This window comes from Magnolia sinica, chromosome 14 (genome assembly GCF_029962835.1).
Source record: "Magnolia sinica isolate HGM2019 chromosome 14, MsV1, whole genome shotgun sequence".
Lineage (NCBI taxonomy): Eukaryota > Viridiplantae > Streptophyta > Magnoliopsida > Magnoliales > Magnoliaceae > Magnolia > Magnolia sinica.
In genome coordinates, this window is record NC_080586.1 from 73,005,342 (window position 1) to 73,023,411 (window position 18,070).

The window sequence follows — 18,070 nt, forward strand, 5'->3', positions numbered from 1 at the left end:
CGACCAGTCTCATCCAGGGTGACGACCTCATTGCCTGTCTGGATATCTCTCCTGGGGCACCGACCGTCCGGATGATTTACCCGGGTCCATAATTACATTCATGCCTTCATTAAACAAGATTGCATATACTATGTTTGGATTATCTGTGTACTCTTATACTATTCCTCGTTTAGGGCGGCAATGTGTAATCTTGAGGGGAGATCACACTGAGCTGGCCACTCATTCATCAATATTCAACCGTACAGAGGATGCAGGTACGGGAAGTATTGAGGACGAGGCAGGCCCGGAGGCGGAGGCCGTCGAGGAGGAGCCATATGATGAGATGCAGCAGGAGGCGGCAGCCTACTACAGGCTGAATCAGTAGTTTAGCCATTTATTTTATTTCAGTACATTTGAGTTTTAAGGAAACTTGAGGTTTTGTAAGTGGCCCCCAGCTGGGTGGGCCCAAATATTGTTCCTATTTTGAAGCCATATCTATGACCTGATTCTCATTTCCGCTATATCACACTTGATTATTTGGTTGATCATCAATTAACTCCGGGGTTCTTGGAATCCGAGTCGTGTACTCGGGTTCTGAAAACCACCTGATGCGACCTATGCTACTATACAGATATCGTTTACACGACTATGGCGTGACTTGCACTAACTTAGTGACGTGCCCATACATACGCACGACGATAGCGTGACTTGCACATAAGATCCTTACCGTCCATCAAAGTTAGTGCATGACTGTAACACCCTTTACTTTCTAGTACTTGAGTGTTACCGAGTATAAGTACAAACCTAGACTAAGTGCGCATGCACGTGCATTCCAGTCATTATCTGATCGTTGAAAGCGGTTCCCATCCATGTATCAGATTATCTGTGCATCCACTTTTCTAGATGGACCGTCACCTCACTAGAAAGACCCATTACTAGGACTTTTAATCTCATGGATTACATAAATCTAACCGACCATCAGGGATACCATTGTAAGGTCCTTCATTCAAAAATGTAATCAGATCATTGTAGTCCACATTGAATCCCCGTTTCATGCTTAAACACCCGTTAAAATCCTAGGGCAATTGATGCATGACTTGAAGGCTATCCGCCCATGGAACAAATTAAAATCAATCTAATCTTTGATTTTCAAAAACCTATAACTTAAGATTATAATAAATATTTATTCTGTGTGGTCCACTAACCTACAGAGTGGCCCACAACAGGAATTATATGTATACATATAAATAGATATGTAAAAATATATGTGTATGTGTGTGCATATAATAATAATAATAATAATAATAATAATAACAACAACAACAACAACAACAATAATAATAATAATAATAATAATAATGGTTGAAGATATCATAATATTAACATTCAACATGGTGAATTCATGGAATAGGTGGTCCTAACCATCCAAACAATTCCCAAGACCATTGAAGTTCAGATTGGAATCAATCTGACCGTTAGATTAATGTGAATCAATAAGTAAGACAAGATCACTCAGTGTGGCCCACCTAAACCTCGGGTCCACCTCGTCTCTCGCCATGTCCTAATACAACCTATGGAATGTGATAGATGGCGTGGATTTGGAACGAGACGTCCTTGTGTGTCCCACAAGAGGGTGTGTGTATGGATGGGACAGTGCACCAGCAGTGCATTGGACTTTAGAGGCGGTCAAATCGGGTTTGACCCGATGCCACCCGCCCAAAAGAGGAAACACTTCTCTTTCCTTTTCCTTTCTCCTGCGGCAACAGCTTTAGCAAACAACACCCTTGTCCTCGATTGCTGGCCCACTGCACCATTGGTTCGGGTTATCTGGACCGTTCATCATGACCGGGTGGCTGTCCCTCACGAACCCTGGGTGGGTTCACCTGTCGAAATGCACCCACGTACACACAATCACTGCAGCGGAGAGGTCCTACAAACACACTTTCCAGAAGTGGAAACTATCCCTGCTGCACGCCAACTTGGCGATCCGCGTGAAGGAGAGATCCTCCAATCTCAGCCCTCCATTATCAGACGGATCCTAGCCGTCCGTTGATTGCTCACGTGAGCTAACAGCAAAACCACCTGGTATTAACTGTTTCTTGGAAAACGGATGCTGGGATTAAATCCCAGCCTTTCATACGCATCCAACGGCCTTAAGGGCGTTGGGATCCCTACAAGAAGGGAGAGAAAACACCCTATCTCCTGTTCTTGCGCCAACACAAAGGAAACCGGCCGTTTTCATCCGAGCTCGAACCCACCGAGCTAACTTCTCTTAACCTTCGAAAACCATGCTTGTAAGCTCACTGGAGCTTAACCAAATCATGCACAAGAGCCGGGTTGGAGAAAAACCCCACCGTCTGGAAGTCGCCATTAAAGCTCCATCTCCTTCCTCGGTGAGAAGCAGAAATCGTATGGGTTGTGTGGCCACTGAATCCATCAGTTGGGCCGTCCCTGAGTCAAGTCCAGCCACTTCTGGACTTCCCAGAAGCAGAAAAGAAGAAGGAAGAAGGAGCAGATAAAAGGAGGAAAAGAAAGGAAGAAATGAATGACGAGGAGAAGAAGAAAGTAAGAGGGAAGACCGAGTGTGGGCGTCGCCGCACTCCCATCCGAGGTCCGAGATGGGCCAAGATGCTGCCAGCGAACCGGGCCGAACCATCATCAACCCCCACCTTCTTGCAGCCGTCCGAATCTGGGAGCTGGAATCGGAACCCCACCTCCAGCAGGTCACGATTTAAAACTCTTCGAGGCAGGCAGGTAGGCCCTGACTCGCTGCAACCGTTGGTCCTCTCTGAGAAACACCTCAGCTGGGCCGTTACCTGAGCTGGAAAAGACCATCAGTTGGGCCGTGGCTTGGGCTGAAACCAGCCCAACTCCAGGACTTTGAAACCACTGCGGGCCGTACCCTGAATATCAGGTGGACCGCACACTGAGTTCCAAATCTCAGTGGGCCGCACCACAATCAGCGGGTGGGCCAAACCACAATTAGTGGGCCGGACTCTGGTCCAGGTCTGTGGGCTGAGATCAGCCTTGATTGGGCTGTAATGTGGGCCATGGGCAGCCCCTATCATGAGCCACATTCTGGGCCAGGAATAGTCTTGGATCTGGGTTGAAGTCAGCCCCAGACCAGGCCTAAAATCAGGGCCAGTCTAAATCATAGTTGGGCCAAATTGGGCTAAAAGTTCAGGCCCAGTTCGGGCTACACTGGGCAGCAAGGTGTTGGGCCAGACCTGGCCAAAGTCAGGCCCAGTCCATGCCATCTTGATGGGCCTGATTTCCCCAATGCAGTCCCAAATGGTCGTGTTCATGGGATCCCTCAAAGCCCACCTAGTTATGGTTAACCATTGGTGGAATAACTTTGTTAATATTAGTTATTATCGATGCTCGATATTAACCAATATCATTATTAATATTATGTTGTCATTAGTAGATTTTTACGTTTAAACCAGTTATTATGAACAAAGTTGTAATTATCAAATAGGAGTATTTTATTATCCTTAATGTTAGACCATAGTATTTTTACCACGGCTAGATTGATTAATGATAGCTATTGTTATATTTATTAGTAATTATTGTCACTTTCATTATAAGGTTAGTAAAATCCTTGTGAACATGATTGTTAGTAATAGTCCTTATTGTATGCATTAGCTAAAAGATTATTAGTCATTATAGGGATATCAGATAATGTCGGTATATTTAAGTATAAACTTGTGAACCATCATTATTAGTATTGATGGATTAATACTCCTATAACAAATAATTATTTGGTCAGTTGTACGATCATAATAATAATAATATTAATATTAATAATAAATCTAGGATTCAAAATCCTAGAATCTAAGTTTAAGACTGAACTCAGGTATAAAACCTTAATTATACATCAAACCTTAAGAATAATCAATTCAAACTTCAGACCATGAGTGCATGGAACTCGAATCTAATTGTAAAATTTCATAACTCGTGGTAGGGTTAACCTTAAGGGTGCATGCACTTCCTAGCGATGACGTAGACGGTTCAAAACATTAAGTGATGATTTTTCCCCTTGAGCTTTCCATCTTCCCATTAGCTTAAGTTATAGTTTGTATTTTAATTTATAATTAATATCTCCCTTTTATAATCACATGTGTTAGCTGATGGAAATTGAATTGCTATATTACATGCTTAATGTTCATCATGTATATTTGTTTATGCTTATGGATTATTTGTGGATTGCTTATGGAATTTAAACTGGTACATTAGTGAGAAACCCCCACCTATAAATGTACACCCATACTTGGGATGTAACCCGACTGGTTGTGATTATAATAGACCTTTGGCTTAGTGGTTATTGAATGGTGGTTTAAATTGACCATTGATGTGGGGCTACCATCCAGGATTGTGTGTCCAATGGTTTTCAAGGATGGTCTTTTATCGCATGGTTTTGACACTCGCCCTACGTGACCTATTTTGATAATTGCCCTATATGACTTGTCTTGATATCGCCCTATGTGGCTTTGTCCTGGTATTTTTCCTATATGGGTTCGATATTTTATACTATGCAACCATGCGATGGTAAGCCCCATATACAATAATATGATTGGCTACTAATCGACGAGTTTTCATTAAACATCTTAAGATGGTAGTCTTATGAGCCGGGGATGGTGGTATGAGACCTATCCCCGAGCTGTTGGCCTACGCTGGTGACAAGCCCCCATAGTGACCTTTGAGCTTATTTAAAATGACTGGTTGTAATTGGATTAATAACGGATTGACTAATCATGCATATATAGCACAGACCAACATCTATTGCTATCGTACGTGATATACGTATTGTTCCGACTGCATGATATACCCAGGTTCGATGATTGCATGGGTGACGAGCCCACTGTCCACACGGATGAGCATCCCCGAGGTGATGATTGCATTCACGCATCCATGCACCTAATAAGACCTACATCATGTATTGTTTTGTATGCTTTACTTTATAACTATGCTTACCTAATGCGACGGTGTGTAATTTTGAGGAGAATTTACACTGTATTAGCCACTCATCCATCAAATAAATATAACCGTACAGGTAGCGTAGGTGGCTTAAGTGAATTTCAGGTTTAGTCTAATGAGGAGCCGGGTACAAGTGTCAGGGTTGCATGACTGTATCTACCTCGAGGAGCTGAGGAGTCTTGTGGTTCAAATTTACTTGCATTCTGCTATTTCTCATATATTGAATCATGTAATTCTTGTATTTGTTAATTTGGAGACATTGGTTTGTATAAGTCATTATGGACAACCTTTGTATATTTTAAATTTAAATGTAAATTTTCCTTTATGCTAACTTGTCCATTCTATACTCATATGCTTACTCTGATAGATGAAAGAAAAAAATATACTTGAATTTGACCATCCTTTAAGGCTAACACTCGGGTTCTTGGGAAACGGGTCATATACTTGGGTCCTGAAAAGTCGGGGCGTTACAATGACATACGTAGATATCGTTTATCCCATGTAGTCACCAAGTTCGTGCAAGTCACACCTTAGTCATGCAAACGATATCTGTATAGTAACATAGGTCGCATCAGGTGGTTGTAATGCGGTAAGAGTCGTGGTTGACATGAGGTAAGGATCATGGTTGTCATGGGTCATGGTTATCATCTTATATGGGTCGTGGTTATCTTGTTATATGGGTCGCGGTTGTAATGGATCGTAATTATCATGGATCGTAGTTATCATGTTATATGGGTCGTGGTTGTTATGTTATACGGGTCGTGGTTTTCATTTTAGTGCTAAGGCCTATAAAATGAAGACTACGACCCATATTGCATGACAACTGTCACGCCCCAAACTCGAAAACCGGACTCACAAAATTTTTGATTACCGAATTCGGTGCTGACAGCCTCCGTAGTACACCATTCTCGGCTCCTCGCGTTCATATGCCAGATTCCGTTCCTGGGATGCTATAAGGAGGATTTTTTTTTTTGTATATACATTTAACTCATAATAAGCATAACCACAAGCATACCCAAATCACAAAGGCAACATCATCATCACATATCCACTAATATAATCATTTGAGTACAATGCTGAAAGGAAAATACATAAATCGAAAATCGAGCTCCAGAAGACCGCTGCACGCTCCAAGCTCAACAATGCTGCAACCTAACATCTCCTGCACGCATCTATCGTGCATAAGCTTATAGAAAGCTTAGAGGGTAGTGTAAGTGTGTGCACAAGATAAGTGCCAAGTATTCAATACAGTGCCATCATCATACAAGACCGGAAATACTGGTGCTCCATAAATCGTACAATATCAGAATAAACAGATATACGAACAAGATCATGAATTATCAGAGTAAGCAGAAATACTGACAAAGTCATAAATCACACGCTAACAGAGTAAGCGAAAATATTGATAAGTACATAAATCATACAATATTAAAATACACAATACAAATCAGTATGCAAATGAAGAGTCGTAGAGAGCCAAATATCAGATGCAGAGGATGCAATGCAATATACATTCCTGATAAGTAAAATGAATAGCATCAACCATACCATATGCCACGAATGTTCTGCAATATGCGGTGCGAATGGAATGACCATGCTGGAGTGTGAAGTCGGGATGATGGTACGTAGTATCGCAGGCTATGGGGTCCATCACAAGGGACTTCTATCCAAACCAGTCCCATACCTAAATTTGGATAGTTAGACTCAATGTGGTAAACTCCTGATCTCAGGTTAGTCGCGCGCCCCAACCGAAATCCTGGCCATTGCGAAAGCACTCGTAACAAATAGTTGCGCACCACCAACCTGAGTGGATAGTGAATGAATTAATGCATGAATGAGTATGCAACTCCTACTCACTAAATCCACATATCAGTACAGTTCATCTCTAGGATCATCACCGGGGTTTAGTACACTCCAAATGGCACTGCCGCTCTCCCAGCCGCACAGTCCAAGTGAGCATAAGAAACCTCACTATCCGCCTTGCCAATAGTCCGCCAATACCTATCCGGCACGTCGATAGCGGACCCATTCACGAGCTGGTCAAACTCAGCCTAGTATTGCCACCTACCCTCGGGCGAGTAAGGCCACACCCCCTTCCAACCGACCACGACACAGTGGGAGACGCGGCCTCCTGGTATTCGGCACTCGGGCGCTCATGTATCCACTCGGTCTCGACGTTGGGGCGTCTCCTGGCCACGAAGGTTTAGGAATTTTCACCCAGGGACATCTATGGCGCCCGTATGCTAGAACCAAACATTTTCGGTGTCCTATTTGGCCATCCATGATATGCCTGTGGAGGCTACGGCCCTGATGTCGCTAGGGCATACAGTAATCATAATGCGAGATGCATGAGTCATACAATCCAGTCATGCATCAGTCCTGCACATACCGCGTGCTCATGTGAGATAACCTCCACCCATCAGGGAGTCTCATAACAACATGCTCAATGACATATGTAATGATCAACCACCTCTCATAACAAACATGCAGATGATGCGTATGGGCATGCATCATGATGCTATGCTGTCACATACTCATAACCGGTATCCACAACCAACATCGATAATCGACCTCGACCATGTGGACATTTAACCAACATTGCCCCCAAGGAATGGCCTACATAGAGTCAAACATATAATGGGCCCACAGCCTCACACAAGGGCCTAATATACAACACAATGGGTCTTACTCAAGGGCCACATATACACAACAGGTGGACCCTGCTCATGGGCCTAATACATATCACAATGGGCCTTGCCCATGGGCCATAAATACATCACAATGGGCCTTGCCCATGGGCCTCAAATACAAGACATGTGGGCCCTACACATGGGTCTTGAATACATCAAATGGACCATGCATCATAGGCTTAATACATATCACAATGGCCCTCAACTATGGGTCACATATACATCATATAGGTCTCGACAATCGGCCTCGACAAATTGACACCGATAATCTACATCGATAATTAGCACCGACAATCAGCATCGATAATCAACACCGATGACCAGTCACATAGACAAGACTGGGTCCATAGATGAACATCTGATCAACCATAATATAGAGATCAGCCCTCGGCCGTGGTTATATCAAGTCTGGTAGCATGGAGCCACCCGTCCGTGGTAAATGGGGCCCACTTATTTGGGTTAACCCACTAAGAGAATGATGAGAATGGGCCTGATAAGGCCTAAAGAAGGGTCATAATGTGGACATCTAACCATCATTGCCCAGCAATGTGGACATTTAACCAACATTGCTCCCAAGGAGTGGTCCACATAGAGTCAAACATAAGGTGGGCTCAAATATCTAACAAGTGGGCCTCAAACAGTCATCACAGGTGGGCCTTACACACGCAGCACGTGGACCTACGCATCACCGTGGGTCGATACATTGGGCCGCACCATTAGCCTAATATGCACATCACGGTGGGTCGCATCATTGGGCCGCATCAATGGGTGTCAATTCAACAAGTGGGCCGCATCAATGAGCCAGAAATACATCTCGATGGGCCTCATCACAAGAGTAGGAATATTTCATAATGGCCTCAGTAAATGGGTCGGAAACACATCTCAATGGGCCACGACGTATGGGCCGAGTATATATCACAATGGGCCACGACCCATGGGCCGCAACCTGTGGGCCTCAAATACAAGTGGGCCACATTAATGGGGCCCATATATAAACCTCAGGTGGGCTCTGCTCATGGGCTTCAAATACATAATATATGGGCCCTACCCATGGGTCTTATACACATCAAATGGGTCACGCGTCATGGGCCCAATACATGTCACAATAGGCCTTGCATCAATGGGCCGCACTAATGGGCCTCATACACATCAAGTGGGTTGTATCAAATAGGCAGCACTAATGGGCCTCGACCCATGGGCCCTGATATATGTCATAATGGGGTGCCTGCCCTGGATGGCGTGGATAAAAATACATCAAAGTGGGCCTGACAAATGGGTCACAACATACATCAAAGTAGGCCTCATAACATGGTCATACATACATCAAATTGGCCACACCAATGGGCCCCATGTATGTCAAATGGGCCACACTCAAATATAAGTGGTGATAATGATTTCCACTACTAAAATTTTCAAGGTCCGCCATAACATTTATTTCCCATCTAATCTAATCATAGGGTCTCAAGATTTCAAAGATAGCCGTTCAATCCTCACAGTGTACTATGGTCCACTAAGTAAATCTGACTTATTTTCGTCCCAAACCCAAAAAAAAAAGGATCATTTTCCCAAAATGGTTGGACGGTTGGATGAAACACATGCATCATAGTGGGTCCTATAAGGATGGAAGGTATAGATAAGTCATATGTTCCATGATGGACGTCCACAATTGTGGACACAACACATACGTAAATAGGTCTTAAGTAAGACCCACCAAAATGTTTATTTTCCACCCAACTTAGGGCCCAACATACTGTCCATCCAAACGGGGCCAACATGATGTTTATCTTCCATCCAAACTAGTCATAGGGTCATATGGGCCTAAGGCCCACTGTAATATTTATTTATCATCCAACCTGGGCCACTATAATATCTATTTGCATCCAACCTGTTGATAAGGTCTTATAGACCTGGGGCCCACTACAATATTTATTTTTCTTACAACCTATTGATGGGGTTACACGATCATGTAACCCACTGCAATATTTACTTGCATCTAAGCTGTTGATAAAGTTACATGGGCCAGGGGCCCAGTAAATATTTGATAAAGTTACATGGGCCAGGGGCCCACTGCAATATTTACTTGCATCCATTCTGTTGATAAAGTTACATGGGCCAGGGGCCCACTACAATATTTACTTGCCATACAATCTGTTTATAAGGTCAGGTCACATGGACTGAGCCACTCTAATGTTTATTTGTCCACCAAACTTTTGGTACGGGTATGAGGTCCTGGGGTCCACCGTGATGTAGTTCACAAATCCAAGCCATTCATTGCGTGTGTCCCACCAATTTAAGGGTCCAAACTGAGTTTCAGGTGGATCCAAGCTGCATGTGGATCCCAGCAGTTGATTCCATGTGGCCTGGCATACCACCGCATGAAAGGTGATGGTGTGGGCCATCTGAGAACTTTTTATGACTTATTTTTTTTTTGGAATCAACGCATCATAAAAGGGGACCCGTTAGATGAATGGCATGGATGTAGAACATACATCATGGTAGGGTCCACAATTGGGGCTAAGGGGGCCTCCCTGTTTAACAGCAGCAGCTGCTGCTTAAAATACATGTATATATATATATATATATATATATATATATATATATATATATATATATATATATATATATTTCCTAGGTGGGATCCATATTAATCAGATCTACTCCGTCCATTATATGTGTCCCATAAAATTAGAGGTCTAAACCAAGTTTCAATCACATCCAAAACTCAGGTAGGCCCCACCAAATGACTTTATATGTATAGGCATGTTTTCATATGATTTAGATGGTGTGTCCCGCCTGAGTCTCTTATAAGGCTGATTTTTGGAATGGACATATATTTTGTAGGGACCCATCAAATGCACGGTGTTGATGGTCGACACACATCACGGTGGGGCCCACACGAGCCGTGATCCTTTGTCCAATCTTATGTGAAATAACTCTTCCGTGGTACATTTATGTCGCATCTCTATTTTTTTTTTGTTTTTTTACGGTTTTTAGTAGGTGGGGCCCATCTAAGATAAATCCAATCCAGCCATTGAATTTCATAGCTCGAGACAGACTCATCGAGTCTAATATGCAGCATGTTGTGGTGGATAAAAGCATCAAGGCGAGTTTTAACGGTTAACCTCACTATTCCCTATGGTATGGCCCGCTCGATTATCGGATTGACTCCATTTTCTGGTTCAACGCCTAAAATGATCTGGGAAGTGGGGTTGACGGTGTGGATTAGACCGATACATCAAGGTGGGGCCTGCATAGGCAACCCTTCCCAATAGCCTTAAAATCTCTTTTTTTTTTGACGCTGTGTGAAGCACGTCCAGCATCCGTGGATGACGCTGGACGGACGAAGTGAATGTGAAAATTCTTTAAGGTGGGTCCCACGTTGACGTGGCCCACCTAACAGGATCAACTTGATATTTGTGATTTTCCATCACCCACAAGATAGGGCCCACATAGCTTTGATGACCTTGGGGTCCATTTGATGGACAAATACACATCACATCTTATTGAGTGGGCCACAAAATAAAGGAAGAAGAGAGAGAGAGAGAGAGAGAGAGAGAGAGAGAGAGAGAGAGAGAAGGAGAATCACCCACTTTACTCTTTTTCTTCTTCCCATATACTCCAATGCTTCTATGAAGCTCTTTCAACGGTGAAGATGACAATCTAGAGGTTGGATTGGTGGGGATCTAAGGTAGATGGTGGTTGGATTTTTGGGATGGTTAGACGTCCATGGCTTTTGCAATGGAGAGTGAGGAAGATAGAGGGAGGGAGAGAGAGAGGTGATGGTTTATAGGTAATTAATGAGTTGACTTATGGGGAAAAGGGAATGGGTGGTTATTTATGAGTTATGGCTAAGGTAGGATAGGGTGATGTCACCCCTAGGGTGACATCATAGCAATTATGTTTCTAGGAAAGTACAACCAAAGGGATAGGTAGGTCCCGCGATCAAGCGATCAAAGGCTAAGATAATGCACGGGCCGGATCTCATAATCTGAGCGTCGCATTGACGCACGAGACGCGTCGTCGGAACCGCAGCAACGGCGCGGTCGCAATGACATAGGTCTCAGCTTGAGTCAGTTCGGGTTTATAGGATGTGACTCAAGAGCGTGCGCAAATGCTACCTGCGGCTTGTTGAAATTCGACTGGGAGGACCATGAAAATTTACGGAACAGTACGGGCGAGAATACGGGTCTTACAACAACCATGACCCTTACCTCATGACAACCACGACCCTTACCACATTAATTACACTTGGTGACGTGCCCATATATGCGCACGATTATAGTGTGACTTGCACATAAGATCCTTACCGTCCATTAACGTTAGAAAAGTAACATGCTTATCCGTACCAAAGCTAGCTTAACATTTTTCGAATATGAGATGACTATTGATAGACTGCAGGAACAAGAAATGCAGGCTATATAGGTCGTGGTTGTCATGAGGTAAGGGTTGTAGTTGTTATGTTATATGAGTCGTGTTTGTCATGTTATATGGGTCATGATTGTCATATTATATGGGTCGTGGTTGTCATGTTATATAGGTCGTGGTTGTCATATTATATGTGTCGTAGTTGCCATATGGGTCCCATATGGGTCGTGGTTTACATAGGTCGTAGTTTCTATGTTATATGGGTCGTGGTTGTCATGTTGCCTAGATCGTGATTGTGGTTTTCAACATATTCACTTCCTTTTCTATCAAACTATTGGTACCATAACTTAAGGCCCATAATAGGGTGATTCGATCTATCCACCTTGTCGGCTACCTCGTTGTAGGCCCAAAAAGTCCTGACTTGGGCCGTATCCACTTCTATCCACTTTGTCGGCTGATATTTAAGCCTTACCCCTAAAATGAAACGGCAAAAAGGATATGTGGCATGGATTATGGATGATATGGATGCCTTACCCCTAAAATAACATGGTATGAATTATGGACGGCATGGATGCCTTACTCCTAAAATGACATGACATGGATTATGGACGGCATGGATGCCTTATCCCTAAAATGACATGGCAAAAAGGATAAGCGGCATGAATTATGGACGGCATGGATGCCTTACCCTTAAAATGACATGGCAAAAAGGAAGGGTGGCATAAATTATGGACGGCATGGATGCCTTATCCCTAAAATGACACGGCAAAAAGGATGGGTGACATGGATTAGGACGGCATGTATGTCTTACCCCTAAAATGACACGACAAAAAGAATGGGCAGCATGGATGCCTTACCCCTAAAATGACACGACAAAAAGGCTGGGCAACATGGATTATGGACAGCATGGATGAAACACATACATCATGGTGGGGCCCACAGAGCACCGAGCACCGGCCATTGCATGGTGGTAGGGGGGAGTAGCCAATTCGTCACTTTCCTAGGAGAGTAGCCATTCTATCACTCCAAGACCGTATGACTTCTGAACCAAGGACAGAGGCATTTTCACCCGAAATAATATCCAAAGCTTGTTAAAAGGCCACTCTTAGGATATTTGAAAGTTGAATCTCGATAGGTAATTTGACCAAAGTTCAAGGTCAGTATGGTCAAAATCCCCATTTATAATCATGTCCAAGGGACTAGAAATACACGCATTGTGTAATGACGCCGGATAAGGTGAGACCTGGCCTCACCCAAGATGGAGTGGTCCTTAATCTGGGGCCACCTTGATGTATTTTTTATGCATCTATGCCATCCATCCATTTTTTCAGATCACCTTAGGGCATTATTTAAAAAACGAAGCAGATACGGTAATTAAGTCCACCGTACCATAGGAAACCGTGTTGCTTGAATGCTCTACCATTAAAAACTTCAGTAGGCAAACCTTTTTCTGTAGTGTTTATTTGCCATTAAATCTTCCTTATAAGCCTGGATGAAGGGAATAAGAAACGATCCAAAACTTTTGTGGCTCATTAATGGTCAATCACCATTGTTTCCTATGATACGGTCCACCTACCAATTGGATCTGCTTCATCTTTGGCATAATGCGCTGAAATAATATGAAAATACATACATCAAGGTCGGCCCACGGTAAGAGCTGCACCGTCTTGAGTGAGTCATGAGTCTCACTTAATCCACTCCCTATAATAATGCCTATGGGCATTTACATCGATATTTAAGGATGTACATATTGAGTCATCTGATTCATCATCTCTACCCTGGTAGGGATTGCATCTAATCCCCACTTTGACAGACTCAGATTTATGAGGAGCTCTATGGGCCCCACTGTGATGTATGGGTTTTATACATATTAATCTATATTGCCAAGTCATTTAGGGTATGAACCCAAGAATTCGGTAGATACAAGCTTCAAGTGAATCACATGGTGAGGATTGGACTAAAAATTTATTAGGGACTACAGGAAGTTTTAGATCAAGTTATCATTTGTGTTTTCTATTCATCCAGGTTTTTGTTACCTTGTGAGCATGTGGGATGGAAACTAAACATCACTGTCGGTGTCATTATCACCTCTTTTTCCTGTAGTGTGGTCCACTTAAGCCTTGGATTTAACTCAGCTTTGGGCTCATACCCAATAAAAAATGATCCCGTAAAATGCACAGACGTCATCGATGAAACCAATAAATTATGGTGGGCCCCACAAAGTCCCTGTAGTATGCAATCAACTTCCCTCTACACCCTGCTGGGTCATATGATGAACGTTACATATTTGAAACACATGCACCAATTATAAGGTTTAAGGTGCTACTCTTGATATTCAAATAGTTGAATTTCGGCTTTATATCATGTCAAATAACCAATTGCTCTAAAAGCTGTCAAGGACAGTGTATCAAGGGACTTTAACACTCCACTCCAATTGTTGTTTTGTTTTTATGTTTATGATATAGCCATTAGATCTATTTGGTTAATTCTTTGAACCTAAGTTTTTGTATCAGCTATATTTCAATTTATCCTCTTCTTACGTGAGTTTTATAACTGAGCCCTTTCATAATGATGAATGGGATGCATGATGAATGGGATGGGAGTTGCCGAACTTTAAAGAAACGCAAGGGACCATTTGTTGTCGCTTGGCAACACCATCTAATCTTGATGGGACGGTGGAAAGATTCTACCCATAGCAAAGATTGGCTACAAGTGTTTCTCTCGAGGACGGCCCAAAATTACTGTAGCAAAGCAGGTACAAGCTGATTAATGAGACAAACAAATAGAATTATTTAAAAAGAAGAGTTGCGTACTGTATGTATCAAATCCAACCCATCCATTATATGTGTCCCTTCATTTTACTCTCAGGGACCAAATATCAGCTCGAATCAAGACCCAGTTGGGCCACAGAACAGGGAATAAGTTGGGAGGAGGCCTTACCGTTGATTTTCAATAGGACAATACAGTTCGATTTTTGCGTTGACACTTCATTTATGCCATATGCCATACGAAGGGTCTGGACGGCCTGGACATCGTACAAACAACACGGTGAGCCCCCGATGCAAATCAATGGCAGGCATTCCCTTTCAACTTATACACTGTGTGAGTGTGGCCCACCTGAGTTTCTGTTTGGGCTGATTTGGAGCCATATGTGTTAATGAGAGGCGATACATCTGATGGGCGGTTCGGATGTTGCGTACACACCTCGTGGCACCCAGTATCGGTACCACGGGAGCACACTGCTTAAAAGAATTATTCAGTGCTCTAGGAGAGTTATAAGTTACAGTGATCCTAGTTTGAACCGTCCTTTCTAACAATATAGAGCGTTCATTAGGTCTGGCAAACGGTTTCATGTGCTACTATGGAAGGACCAAACCAGTCAGATGGTTTAATCCATAGGTGAATTGACCTTTTCTTTTATGGTGCTATTGTAAAAAAAAAATATTATCACCGTGGCGATATAAGTCTTATCCTAAGCTAGCTACGAGAGTCTCGTTTTGTGGTTCCACTCTATCAATTATGGTTTGAAATATTACATGGTCATTGTTCATTATAAAAATTATAGTAGAAGTTTCCTGTGAGTAGTGGACTCTATTTTAACAGGCTCGGGGTCGTCTATCTGTCTGCTATTTTTATTTTTTTTATTTTTTTATTTTTTAACACGCACACACACCACCACACACTCACACTTTAGTGGGATTTCACCACCTATAGGTGCTCGAACCCTTGACCACGTGTTGAGACTCCTAAGTGTCTACCACTGGAGAAAGAGCAAGGACCCGCTCTGGATCGTCTCACTATTTATAACAAAATCATCATTTTCTTTCTGTCTTATCCAGAATGTTAAAGTCTCCCAGTATCTCCCTTGATACACCGTCCTCTGAATGGTTAACTTTTAGAAAAAAATTGATTGTTTAACATGTTATCAAAGTTGAAGGTCTTGTGTTCAAATATTCCATGAGCAGCAAATATAACTCTCTACCGTATATTCTAATATATTCTCTCATAGGGACAGTTTATTGGGTGACTTATGAGTATCCCTCCATCCTTACCCAGTTGGATCGGTTCTCTCCTATCAAATATACAACCCTCTTTCATATGGGCTGGGACCGGCAATGACAGCATAATACTCCCATAGTCATCGTGACCGTGCAATAGTATATTACATATTAAAACCAAAGAGTTTGTTGTAACAAATATGCAAATAATAATTAATAAATAATCAAACCAACATTTTTAATACAAACCATGATATAACCGCTAAGTGGACAACACAATCCCAATAAATGACACAAATTCACTTATGTAATCATAACACATGGAAATGGTATCCATGTCCATTGCATGCTTAAGCAGAGTTCTCCGAAGCTTGGGTTGAGTCTTCGGAAGCCTGGGTTGGAGGGTAGCCAATGCCATGGCGTTTATTTGGGAAAACCGTGAAAACCATAGTCGATATCACGCCAATGACCGGCGGCGCGGCCATAAGCACCCTCTTCTGGTTCGATTCGAACGACGGGTAGTAGCAACTGACGGTGTTGGGGTCCATGAGTGCCATGACCGCGAACACGATCAACGATAATGCTGCATGGATAAAATCACTAAATTGTAACTTATAGCTTGAGAGGTCCACTGACCCTGTGTCTGATTTGTAGAAGGTCCACATCCCTTTTTTCGTGACGATGCCATAGTGAATTATCCCATCACTCCCTGTGTAGCTATCTGTGAACGAGGAGAAGCAACATGAGAAGCTGCAGAGAGTGAGGAGAGCTCCAGTCAAGTACTTGTTGATGGTTGAGCAATGGCCATTATTGGATAAGACAGGAGAGAGGAACTGAAATAGGAAGACAGTTCCTGTGGGGAGAAGCTTGATGAGGTTTCCCACTCCATTGAGAGTCTTGTCTCCTATGGTTTGTTGGGTGGAGTTGGATTTGGACTTGGTTAGAGGTACTTCGGCCATATGGGTCTTGTGGGTTTTGGTTTGTATGTGTGTTTTGATATTTGGTTGTGTGTTTAGAGCCCTTTGGTATATGTATTTATATAGGAGTTTGGATGATGGACATGAGATTGATGGCTAGGAATGGTTGCGTGTACGTAACATGCTCCGAGTAGAACATTTGTTAGCTTACACTCTTCGGTACGTGGAGATGGTTTTTTGAGTATCTAAGGTTTCTTTCTTTCTTGTAGTTTATGTATTAAGTTGATGACATGGGAGAGATCTTGACATACAACGGTTTCTTTCCCGCAAAGGTTGGCTTCTGTAGAAGATCTGAGCCATGCAAAAAGTAGTCTGCACCATGAATATCTCCTAGGCTAGATTTGGAGGCGATATCTTCATGACATGAGTGACAGTTATGCACTATCAGCTGTCGATTGATTGTGAATGTGTAGCGCACTTGATGATTGGACCATATTGGTTTTCGCCCCAGGTGATTTTTTTTGGTGCGGCCCACTTTTTGTACGGCTCAGATGTTCTACACAAGTGAAGCATTTGCTAGGAAAGAGATCACTGTATGAAACGTTATACATACAGCTCCTTATGTGAACTTCTCTAGGTGTGTCTGTGATTAGCTTGGATCGAGGGACTCAGCATCGCAGCCGCCATGTGGAACTTGTTTGGACGATCGGATGTGCATACAAAAAACATGCCATGAACGCTAAATCTAATATATTCATCAGGTTAGACACACGTGTATGTATGTGGACTGGTGGATTTTTTATTTAGGAAATTGACCGTACTGACCTCAATGTTTGGCTCAATTACTTAGAAAGCTATAACGTTCCATATATCCCAAGAGTGGCCTTCTGACAATCTTTGAAGATTATTTCAAACAAAAATGCCCTTGTCACTGGTTCAGAAGTTGTACAATTTTCCAGGGGATAAGAAGTTACGTAGTATTTAATGTCAAGAAAGTGATGTTTATGGAACCCTTTTTTTACACGTGGGCAACGACCAAACTCGTGGGGCCCACATTGATGTATGTGTATAATCCATGCTGCCCATCCTTTTTATCGTGTCATTTTAGGGCTAGGGCCCAAATATCAGCCTTATCCAGAGCTCG

General features: G+C 42.8%; 1 protein-coding gene across 1 annotated transcript; it reads right to left on the reverse strand.

The window, feature by feature from the left end:
- Positions 1-16,208: 16,208 nt before the first annotated feature.
- On the reverse strand, positions 16,209-17,008 carry LOC131225546 (protein DMP2-like). The gene has a single exon (XM_058221083.1). It carries the CDS (start codon positions 16,966-16,968, stop codon positions 16,360-16,362), a length of 609 nt encoding a protein of 202 aa, XP_058077066.1. The 5' UTR covers positions 16,969-17,008; the 3' UTR covers positions 16,209-16,359.
- Positions 17,009-18,070: the final 1,062 nt, after the last annotated feature.

Coding starts and splice junctions, on each gene's coding strand:
- LOC131225546 (XM_058221083.1), bottom strand. CDS start 16,968: ATGGCCGAAGTACCTCTAACCAAGTCCAAATCCAACTCCACCCAACAA.